Genomic DNA, 12,027 nt, shown 5'->3' with positions numbered 1-12,027 from the left:
TAGCAAATTCTCATGCTACTGCCTGAACAACTACTTTTAGGCCCATATATGTGGCTTCTTCTTTTCTTTTGATAAAAATTTATATTTTTTTTGCTATAATAATAAATGTAATTGAAGTGGAACAAAAAAAAAGTGCAAATAAGTTACAATAACAGGTTTTAAAAGAAAATAAGTAGAATATGAACACCATTGATTGTGTAGCAGAATTTTATTATGATGGAAAAAATATTAGACTTGTTGAATTACAGAGAAAAGGAAAATCTATCTATATATCCATTTTCTTTAATCTTCTAAAACATTCAAATTCACTATATGTGTAATTGGCAAACTAAGATCTCATCTCCAGTGGCTGTCATCACAAGGAGAGCAACCTTCTTTTGCAATGTCAGTGATTTGAACTCCAGAATCATAAATAACTCCTGTTTTCCACTCAGCTGGAAGCACACTTTTTGCCCAAATCCACTTCCCATCAAACCCAGATGTCACCACAAATCTGAATTGCAGGGCTCCATTTGGGACTCTGCTTGTGTCCCATACTGCCCCATGGTTCCTGCTCATGAAGTTCCAGTTTGCAGACCCAACCTGGAATGATATAAAGCTAATAGTTTTAGCCCACTTTTCTTTTTTTTATTCTTTTTTTTTTAAGTTTAAACACTCTTGAACTAAATAAACTTACCTGAGCTACATCCATGGCTACTACTTCAGTCTGACCACCCTGGTACATCAATTTAATTGCCAAGTAATTTGGTTTTTGGCTTGATTCTTCAACTCTAACAGCTAAGTTCTGGTTTTTGTATTCACAAGGTATCCTGTTTCACATAAACAATGTTTCAGTAGTTATAATATTGATGTCAATCAAAGTTAATAATTTACATAGGAAAAAGGGATGTAATAAAAAAACATATTAGAACGTTATAGGCATTAATGTGCCTGCTGGGCTGCTGCCCCATAGGTGACTCGAGTTTTCTGTGTGGTGGTTGTAACAAAACCATTAGATGAAGAAATGTTTTTAATTCATGTTTACCTTTTATATTCCACGTCGACAATCCCAAGTTTCAAAATGTCTCGGCCGATGCCTTTGTTAGCCATCGCCATGAATGCTCTGCTGCTAAGAACAAATTCCGTTTCATTATTATGATTGAGATCAGTTAGTGTGATCCTAGTCCCTTCACTGCTGCACAGAGTTGAATTCTTGCACCTTATCTACCAAAATATGAAGAAAAATCAAAACTCAAACTTCCATCATAAGAAAAAAAGAATAAAAACTGAATTATACAAACCTGGAAGCAGGCACCGCAACCGGCTCCATCTTTGTAAAGAGAAGAAACACCAGCAGCAAGGTGTCCACCACTTAAACCTAAAGCCAAGGAACCGTATCCACAAGCTCCCGCTGCAATATCAAACCCACAAAACAAAGGTCACCCACTAAAACAACTCTGGGTATTAATGAAATTGATAGAAAAAAAGGAAACAAATTGCGGCTAAACCTGAAAGAGCAGAGGCTTTGGAGAAATAAGCAGCCTTGGACTGGTGCAGGCAGCGATCACAAGCAGAAGCAGAGGAAAGGAGAAGGAATAAGACGCAAAGAAAGAGGGCCATTTGCGTGGAGTTGAGTAGAGAGAAATGGAAGTGAGAAGCAAAGTGATGGGTCATCAGTTTATTTATAGCAAGTGTTTTGTGTGTGGAGTGGAGTACAGGTCAGCATTAACATAAATGTTTGGATCGAGTTTTATGCTTTTTAGAGCAACCCTATTCTCATTAGAATACTGTTTGCTATGTCTCTACAAGGCTTACACTGTAAGGAAAGCGACAGGCATTTGTCTAAAACGCGGAGAGACAAAACAAAAGGGGATAATGGACTTTGTCACCGACCCTTTTGCCTATGCTCTCACAGCTGTGCCCGAAAGAAATGAGGACATTAAAACAGAAGAGCTTTTCTTTTGACAGTGGGATTGATAGATTTGCTAGTGAAAGTTGGGTTAGGGGTGCAAAGTTTTGGCACTTTTAGGGGAACCTTCAACTCACTTTCCGTTCCCCATGTTTTTGCATTTTCAGATTTTGTCTTGATTAGTCTATTAAAACAAAATAAATAATAAGTCAACTTCAATATAAATAATTTCATGTTTATTTTAATAGGTTGCCACGTGTGCAAGTGAAAAATAAAAATCTAATAAAAGATGGGAAGGTTATAGATAGTTTAGTCTTTTGTAAAAAATAGTAAGTACGTACTACTAATTAGAAAGGAGAATTCTGGGATGGCAGTTGATCCACCCTTGAAATTTGGTGAGATTTGTCTCAATTATGGACCCAAAGAAACTATTAAGTGAAAAGGGAAAATGGATGAAGGTGATCAAGATTGCTTGTTAATTAGTGGAAACATATAGAACAAATTCTAAGCAAAGCATATTGCCAAAACTTGAACAGCTATGGTGTGGGCTACAACCAAAAGAGAGCTTCTTTAGCTGTACAAATGACTATATGCAATTATATTTCTATTTATCTTTTTCAGAATCAACCTTAATTTTTTTTACACATTGTAGTAATGTTATTTTTCCAATATAATTACAAGATCCTAAGTCATGTTTTTGAGTGTCATTTTTTTTTCTAAAAAGAATGAAATCAAAAACAACTTTGGGTAAATTCAATGTCCCAAAATTCCCCCTGCGAGGATCATTGCTCACACTAGAAATTATGAGTTGGATCCACTGAGTACCTTTAACCGTCCATTAATCTCAAATTAAACGTAAAACTTTGGCATCATAAGTTGGGTTAATGGATTCCTAGGTGGACACCACTTGTAGAGAAGACAACAATATATGAATGCAAAGCTATCGGATCCAGCTGCCTGGAACTTGATGCTTCATCTTTGTACCTTTTGGGTCAAAGTCAATCCAAAACTGTTCCTGCTTGCTCACACTTTCAATACTCCTCTTAAATGTTTTGGCAATAGAAGCTGCGTTTAGCCGAAAGTTGTGCCTTTGGGTTCTGACACAAACTTAAAAGCTCCTGAATTTGAATCTATGAAGGTGTACCTACATGTAAACAATTTCACGATATGACTCATATTCTATAAGCTAGATCGGGTCATGAAAGGTAACACAACTTAAAAAAATAAAAAATCCTATAAATACTAAGAAAAAACAATTTCGGTTTATGTTCTTACCACATCATCCTTGTATAGCACTGTAAACTTATTTGACTAATTAGGGCGGCGTTATGCGGTTCACTTCTACTGAAAGGAAAACAAGGAAAGTCATGGAACAGTCAAGAGCCAGTTCATGGCAAGATGCCTCATAAAATAGAAAATGAAGCGTAGAAGGTGGCATTTTTTGGTCCCATGTGGAGGAAATCGCTGACCAAACGATATCATATCAGCTGCCTAATTGCGTTATTATTGAAAATAATTTCTGGCTATATAATCTTCTCCTTTTCTTTTGTTGGCGATGACAAGATTTTTTATTTTTTGTACTTAATCAATAAATAAGCATAAAAAATATGAAATGTCGACACCAAATCAAGTCTTCTACGATACTAAAACACATACTGCAAGAGATAACATAATGATTATTGATGGTGCAATGACAAGTCAAAACACCTGTAAATATTTGTGTCCTTAACAGATTCATGTTTAAAGACTATAACATGTTTTATTCAATTCATCTCATCATTCAATTATATATTACTTTAATTAAAAATATTTATTATTTAAAAATAATAAATATTATTATGAAAATGTTTTTATATATATAATTTATAAAAAATTTAAATAAAAAAATCACAAATAATAGAAATTATTTTATACAATATTTAAAAATGAGAGATAGGAGTAGCACGGTTCGTACACGTGTCAAACAAATATCTAACAACAATTTTAATCACCGTTTCATTCTAGTTAAGACTACAAATAATAGAATTAGATCAAGTTTGTTATAGACTCAATTTTACTATTTCAACTAAAGCATTATATAAATATCATATAAAATTTTAAATATATTTTTACCTTCATTTTTTTCATCTGCATAATAATTGTGCCATATATATCACTTTAAATATTTAAAACTAACAAAATTAATTAAAAATAAATTTAATTAAATTATTTAAATATATATTTTTATTAAATTATTTAAATTTAAATTTAATTAAACTTGCTAGTTCTATTGATTTATTTAAATTTAAATGATTTAAATATATAAAAATAATAATTATTTTAGTTAAAATACAATACGCGAGTTTATAATTGATGAATGAAAATTCATAATGCAAGTGCACGTATCGATCAAGTGATAAAGTGATGAGAATTTATCGTTCTCACAAAAACTAAATTTTAAGACGTTAAGTACCACCTATTTAAATTTATCTAATCCAACTCAAGAAAAAAATTATAATTATTAATAAAATTAAACTAAATAAATTACAAAGATTTTATTAAACTAAAAGAATGAAAAATTCAAGTTTCCCAATTAATTTTAAAGAATTAGAACTCTAACTTCACCTAATTCAATTAATAAATTATCTCTCATTCAATTGTTCAATTTATATAATTTCTAGGCTTAAAGGTGTAAAAAGCCCTCAATTTTTTTTCAAACAAAGTAATTAAGCCCTTGTTATTTCTTTTTTGCACTCAGTTAGTGTAATGACCCAAAATTCACGGGCATCGAAAAAGTACATTATCAGGCCTCCGTCTTAGTGAATTAGATTCATAAAAAATTATTAGAAATATTTATAAGTCTAGTAGCGTGTCTAATTACGTTTTAATTAGGCAAATTTAGTTTAATTTGGAGAAAATAGAAAAAAGGATTAAATTGAATTAAGGATAAAAATTGAATTATAGAACAATAGAAAGTAAAAAGGACTAAAATGGCAATTAAGCCAATTTTCTATAGTTGAGGCGGCATAAGAGAATAAAATCTAAGCTTTTATTTGTTTTAAATTATATAATTAATGATATATAAATATAATTTATATAATATGAATTTATGATAATTAAATTATAATCATATTATATTATAAAATAAATTTATGTCAATTGTGTGGATATGATAAAATACATGTGTAATGCTTGTATTTATACAATTGTAAAATATATGTATATTTACTTAAATAATAAGTAAAAGATATTTATTAATTATTAATTATATTATTATATTATAAGATTTTTATTTAATAAATTAATTAGATTAAGACAAATGTATGGTATATAATTAATACAATTTATACATGTGTAAGAAAATTTATATTAGTACAATTGTAAAATAAATAATTAAATTACTTATTATTTAAGTTAAAGATATTTATTAAATTAAATAATTAAATTATATGATTTTTGTATAATAAACAAATTGAATAATGACAATTGTAATAAGAATATTAGTACATTTGTCAGAAAATAATTTGTTTACTTAATATTAAAGTAATAGATAATTAGAATTAAATTATTAATCTAAAACAAATAAAATAAAATAAAATAAATAAAAGGAAATAGAATAAAAGGAAATAAAAGGAAAAATAGGGGAAGAAAAGGGGAAATTAATTTTAAAGCTTCAAGTTTGTTTGGTAAGCTAATTTAGTCCTTTTCTCTTAAATTTGATGTTTTAGAAGTCTTAAAAACAAGGTTTTGATGAAATTAATTTGATAGTTTGAAAGTTTATAAGCTTTTAAACAAAGTTCATGTTGAAGAAAAAGATGAATTAGGGATTGAATTGAATAAATTTTAAGTTAGAATTAGTAAAAGGATTAAATTGTAAAGTAAGCTATAAGTTTTGTATTAGAGGGATTAAATTAAAAGAAATTTTAAATTAGGGTTATATTATGAATACTTGATAGTTAGGATGAATATGGAAGAAAAATGAATAGAATTGAAGTATGAAATAAATGAAACAAATAAAAGAGTAAATTAGGATTAAATTTAAAATTAGGCATAAATTGAGTAGAAATTTAATTAATTATTTAAATTAATGCTGTAATTAATAATGTAAAATGTTATTTTTATTTTTATTTTCGTAGCTAACAAGGAAAACGAGGCATCGGCATCCAAAGGAAAAGAAAAGATCGTTGAGGAGTAAACTCGTATTCCGGGTTTGTATTATTATAACTCAAACTATTTATTAAATGTATATTGAATTTATAGTTATGGAATAATTAAGATAAGTTAAGTATTATATTTGAAATTAAATATGAATATGTGTGAAAATTAATTTGTATATAAATTAAGATAATAGATGTTTAAATTGATTGAGTATTGAAAATTTTTGTGGAAATGAAATTGAAATTGGAAAAGTAAAATAATACTCTATTAACTTGTCTGACTAGATTTGATACAAATGGCATGCTATTGGATTTGTGATGTGATGAGGAGATTTGTAGTTCGACCGAGAAGATATTTCTGTTATTATATACTTCAATTTATCCGAAGAGGCATTTAATGCCTTATTGGTGTGTTATGGAGTATTTATAATATTCCAGATGTGTTTGGGCTGGATATTCTGGTGTGTTTGGGTGGAATCCGCGTATCTGTCGAAGTCCGAGCCTTGTTAATAGGGTAAATAATTGAAATGAAATTTTGAAAATGAGATTAATTGTTTTGGCACTATTGAAAAGTATGAGAAAGAATGTATGAGTTAAATTATGAATTGAGTTAGTATGTGAAAAATAAAATATGAATTTAAGAGTTATGGATTAATATAAATATATATAATTAGTTTAAATGATTATAAAGTCTATGGTTGATGTTTGTAATTTATTAATGTTAAATAGTTTTGATTTATAGTAATACCACTGAGTATGAAAACTCAGCGTATGGTTATTTCCGTGCGTAGGTCATTAGAGTTTCGGATCCGGTCCAGCGTCCAAAACAAACCCGACTCCAACAAGAAGATTTTGGTGATGTATTTCTTCCTTTTGTTAAATGGCATGTACTAGGTAGTTGAATATGAATTATGTATATACATTTCAGTTAAATGATTTTGGTTGTATATAAATGATTATAATGTTTTGGATTATGAATATGATATAAAGTTATGAAATGGTAAATTTGGTATTAAATAATTGAAATGAAATAAAAGTTATTAATTATACATATATACTAACATGTTATATTGTTTAAACTAAGGTATTAAATTATTATTTTGATAAAAATTGGATGTATTTGAGTATACCTAATTATTGGTTGGAGTATTGATATTGGATTGTTTTGGGTTTGAAGTTTGTAGGGGATTTTATGTAAAAATAAGTAAAATTATTGTCGAAATTTTTATAAAAAAAAATTCCTGAGAATTTGAACAAGTTCCGTTTCACTTTTAACTTACGTTTTGGCTTCGAGTGTCTATTATTGGGACTTAACTATTAAATTATACTATGAATGTTATTTTATTTGTGAATTATTTTGTAAGTTGTCTGATATGTCTGGTAATGTCTCGTAACCCTATTCCGGCGACGGTTTGGGGTTAAGGAGTGTTACAGTTAGGTACTTGAACTTTCAAAATATATCAAAAAGGCCTTCAAACTTTTTTAAAGAAAACAATTAAGCATTTATTTTTTTTGCACTCAATTGGGTACTTGAACTGTCAAAATGTATCAAAAAGGCCCTCAAATTTTTTCAAAAATGGCAATTAAGTCCCTACTTTTTTTTGCACTCAATTGGGTACCTTAACAGTTGACCATTAAAGTTAATTGGTCCTAATTTTTTTTAGTTAAAATCACTTAGTGTCACAACCAAGCCATGACATGTGGCAAAAAGTTATAAAAAATAAAAATCAATAAATTTTATAAAATTATAAAATTATTAAATTTTAATAAAATATTAAAAATTACAAATTTTACAAAAATCATAAAAAATATAAAGAAGTGTAAAATTTTATAAAAATCATAAAAAATATATAAAAATATAGGAATATAGAAAAAATTATAAAATTTTATTAAATCGTAAGAAATTTATAGAAAATGTAAAGAAATATACATTTTGTAAAAAATTATAAAAATTATCATACAAAAAGAAGTATTTTATATTTTTTAATAACTTTTATTGATTTTTTATCACTTCTCGCCACATGTTACGTTATGTTGCGACATGTGATGGCTTTAACTAGAAAAAAATTAGGGGTCGTTAACTTTAACGATCAATAGTTAAAGTTAATGGTTAAAGGGCATTTTTTATGTATTTTATATTTTTTATGATTTTTATAAAATGTTATAGTTTTTTATATTTTTTATATTTTTACGATTTTTATATATTTTTCTAAATTTTAATATATTTTATATTTTTATTAAAATTTAATAATTTTTATAAATTTTATTGATTTTTATTTTTATAATTTTTTTGCCACATATCACGTCGTGGTTGCGACACTGGGTGACTTCAACTAAAAAAAATTAGGAGTAGTTAACTTTAACAGTCAACTGTTAAAGTACCAAATTGAGTGAAAAAAAGGGGGCTAAATTACTTTTTTTTTAAAGTATGAGGGTCTTTTTGATGTATTTTGGCAGTTCAAGTATCCAATTGTGTGCAAAACAAAAAAGTAGGGGTTTATTTGCTTTTTTTGAAAAAAATTGAGAACCTGTTTTTATGCATTTTAAAGTTCCAAGTATCCAATTGAATGTAAAAAAAAGCAAGAGCTTAATCGTTTTCTTCTTTTTCTTTATTATTTTTTTAAAGTTTTGAAGATTTTTTACACCCTTAAGCCTAATTTCTAAAGCAATGTTCAATGGCATTAACTAGACCCTTTCGGTCTCTAGTTAAGTTAATCTCCCTTCCCCATTAGCTATATTTCTATGCTAGACAAATTGAGTGCAGTCATTAAGAACAATCCTATTGGGTTGATCAGGGCATCAGATATATTCCTATCTTAGTTGCAAATTAACTCGTTCATTGGCGCTGCTAAAGTTAATCCTAATTTATTCAATTTAGATTTAAACCTTGATTTTCTCTTTCAAAATAAATCAAGATTATTGATAATACTCTAAAATGACATACTTTTATGTGTTAATGACATATATATTTTGAGTATGATCCTACTAATTTAGGTTGTTTATGGTTTTTTATCTTGTAGGGATTAAATTGAAGGCAAAAGAAAATTTGGGGGCAAAAAGTGTGGATTTAAAGACAAAATGAGTCAGCATGCGAAACAGGAAAGAAGTGGTGCCAAAAATACAAAGCGTGAAAGAATTGGGGGCAGAAATTTAAAGAAGAGATTTATAAACATAAGACTCCATTTAAATTTGAATTTTATTAGGATTATTGTTAGAATTATTATTTAGATTTAATTTCAGCTTTTATCTTTATTTATCTTTTAGAGTTTAAATAGGAATAAACTAATTTTTCTATATACTATAAATAAGGGATGGAGCGACATAAATATTCATTCATCTTTTCTGTAAAAACTTCCCCTCCCTGAAACTCTTAGCTTTTTGTTCTTTTTATTTTTCAACTTATTTCTTTTTATTTTTCCCCTGAAAAGTATGAGCCACTAACCTCATCTAGCCAAAGATTGTCTTTCTCGCTTATACTTATTTTTGGTGCTTTTAACGACACACCAATTATCAAATTAATACAACTTGGTGGCTAGACAAGTAGATTAAATAAGCATAGAATTGAATAAATAATTAGCAAAGATTGAAATAATCGAAGAGAAAATAAATCAATTAGCTAAAATATAAGATTTGTTATTGTTCCAAGAAAATATAATTTAGTCTATATTGAGTTGCGAAAAAAGCACAAAACGAGAACCATAATAAATTTGCATAATAAAAAGTAAAAAAGAAATAATCTAGAAAGGAAAATAATTATAATATTTATCTCGAGCACTTTGGATCGCTTTTTCTTCCTGTCTTTGAAATTTGAAAGCTTGAAATTCCCTTTGATGTGAGAGAGTTGTTTTTTAGCCTCTAAATGATTTTTCTCTCTTTTGCTCTCTTTCTTCTCTTAAATCTTGACACATTTGATTTTAGATTTTTTAAATGAGTCGCTCCATCGCATACAAAAATTATGGTGGAACAGACTACTTATTGCCAAAATCTTTATATTGAAGAGCGTGCTCCACTTTTTACTTTATACTTCAGGTCTTTTATTCTTCATTTGAGACTTAAAAACGAGAAAATGAAATAACAAGTAAACTCGAACTAATTTAAAAAATGATAAAAATCAAGTAAAATTCAAATGAAACATAATTAATTCAAAAAAGCTATAAAATACAATAAAAGTTCATCTAAATGCTAAAATTAGCTCCTAAAGTATTATGAAAACTATACTAAAATAATTCTAAATATGGGAGTTGTAATTTCATTAAATTCTACAATTTTAGATTAACATTATAGAATTAAAATTTGATACAAGAAAGTTTTGGATATTTTCCAATTTATAAAGAAAATGACAGTAAATGTCAATGTTTAGTATTAAACTATAATTAAAATTAACTATTATTACTAAAGATTGATAAGGTAATAGTTAATCTTATAATTACAATCGTAAAAATTACATCAAATATTAAAAATAAATAAAATAAATTTTATATTCACAAATATCACTTTTAGGTTTTTAGCATAATATTATAACTGTACTTTTAAGTTTTGATAGTTTTCCAGCTTACATATGTTAGAATAATTCTATTAATAAATAATTAAGAAAATTGTATTGACGTAGTAAATGATTAATAAATTTAAGCCCTAATGACACCCACTATTTTCCTTTTTTTTAGTGAAAAAATCAAATTTTTTTAAAGAATGAAATATGCTTGAAATTCAAAATTTCTTTTATTCATCAATCAAGAAAATATCCAATTTTTTTAAAGGAAAGATTTAAAGCTTAGATTTATTCATTTTGATGTAAATGTTAAAAATTTGTTGATTTTAATGGTTGTGGAGTTTTTACGCCACCTAGCCCTTTTTTTCTAATCTGTTGGTTGTGCATTTTGGCTTTTTTAGGCAAATAGATTAAAATCTTTCATTGAATATTCCACCATGACAAAGCACATGGTCTTGACTTGACAAAGCTCTTTTGCTTCGTACCTGTTGATTTTCAGCATCAAGCCATGAATTCCGTAGTCTGGTACAATCATTTAAGTTGCAAACATCGAGTCCAATCCAACATAAAGTACTTGTATCTTTGTATTGCATGCTTCAGCTTTCAAATTCACAACCCATATAACGTAAGTCTTAGGCCAGCATACGGAGGAGTTTTCTTCCTCCCAATCGACTTCACTTTCTAGCTTTAACATGTCTATCTGCAAAACATAAGGTAACCTACGAAGAAACTTATCAGAATGGCAACAAAGTGGCAGTCCCAGATTATCACTACTTATGATTATCAAAGACGGTTCTCTGTAAAAAAACAAAAAAAAATGAATTACTTATGTGAAGTGTATTATTATCACTTTTGATAAAAGAACTTGTTATAAGTAAAAATCTGCTTGCTGCTTAACTAATGCCAAGAGAAGCTACTTCATCTTTGCACTCCTTACTGAACTTTTTGTATTTCACTTGCATTAATCCATCACTTGACAATATCCATATGTGATTGTTTTGTAACTGAAATGCAATATAGTAGACAAAGAAGAAAAACTCCGGAAAAAAGAAAGGCCTAGAAACGAGTATAGCACCAATGCAGTTTACAACCATTAAAACAACAGGATATCCTATGTTAATTTTTCTTGCCTGCATCATCTTCGGATTTATCTTCGATACGGGTGTCTTCAATTTCTTTTAAACATTTTTTCCATGTATTTGGAGAGTCCTTAAAGGGTCATATCCCTATTCCCATGTGTAAATGTGTATCCAGCACGGATTTCGACCAGGTTACTTCAAAGAACAATGAAGAGTCGGAACATAACAGGGTGTAATCATCTCCTATAGGTAGGAGCTGACGTAATCAAAGTAGAAACCGAGAACCTTCCAGTTCTTTTTTTTTTCTTGTTCTGTTGGTTCAAGATGTCCTTTTGTTGTTTAGCATCTTCATCATTGAATGTTCCACCGCAGCAAAGCACTTGGCCTTTGACCATTCATAGACTTCCAACAACTAATTAAATGCTAACGTTCCTA

General features: G+C 28.2%; 1 protein-coding gene across 1 annotated transcript; it reads right to left on the bottom strand.

Moving 5' to 3' along the window:
• Positions 1 to 193: 193 nt before the first annotated feature.
• LOC107918466 (expansin-like A2) lies at positions 194 to 1,677 on the bottom strand. Its single transcript, XM_016848038.2, has 5 exons — positions 1,488 to 1,677; positions 1,281 to 1,390; positions 1,025 to 1,203; positions 677 to 809; positions 194 to 582 (listed from the first exon to the last, which is right to left on the bottom strand). The coding sequence occupies exons 1-5, from the start codon at positions 1,651 to 1,653 to the stop codon at positions 337 to 339; spliced, it is 834 nt and encodes a 277-aa protein (XP_016703527.2). The 5' UTR covers positions 1,654 to 1,677; the 3' UTR covers positions 194 to 336.
• Between the last annotated feature and the right edge of the window lie 10,350 nt (positions 1,678 to 12,027).

The sequence above is a fragment of the Gossypium hirsutum genome, chromosome A01 (assembly GCF_007990345.1).
Source record: "Gossypium hirsutum isolate 1008001.06 chromosome A01, Gossypium_hirsutum_v2.1, whole genome shotgun sequence".
NCBI classification, from domain to species: Eukaryota; Viridiplantae; Streptophyta; class Magnoliopsida; order Malvales; family Malvaceae; genus Gossypium; species Gossypium hirsutum.
Note: the sequence above shows the minus strand (reverse complement) of the source record. Positions and strands in the feature narration are given on the sequence as shown.

What these genes read in the sequence shown, in the direction of transcription:
- LOC107918466 (XM_016848038.2), bottom strand. Translation starts at nt 1,653, where the DNA reads ATGACCCATCACTTTGCTTCTCACTTCCATTTCTCTCTACTCAACTCC. An exon ending in CAAAGCCTCTGCTCTTTCAG is followed by an intron (nt 1,391 to 1,487) that starts GTTTAGCCGCAA and finishes TTGATATTGCAG; the next exon opens with CGGGAGCTTGTGGATACGGT. An exon ending in GTTGCGGTGCCTGCTTCCAG is followed by an intron (nt 1,204 to 1,280) that starts GTTTGTATAATT and finishes ATATTTTGGTAG; the next exon opens with ATAAGGTGCAAGAATTCAAC.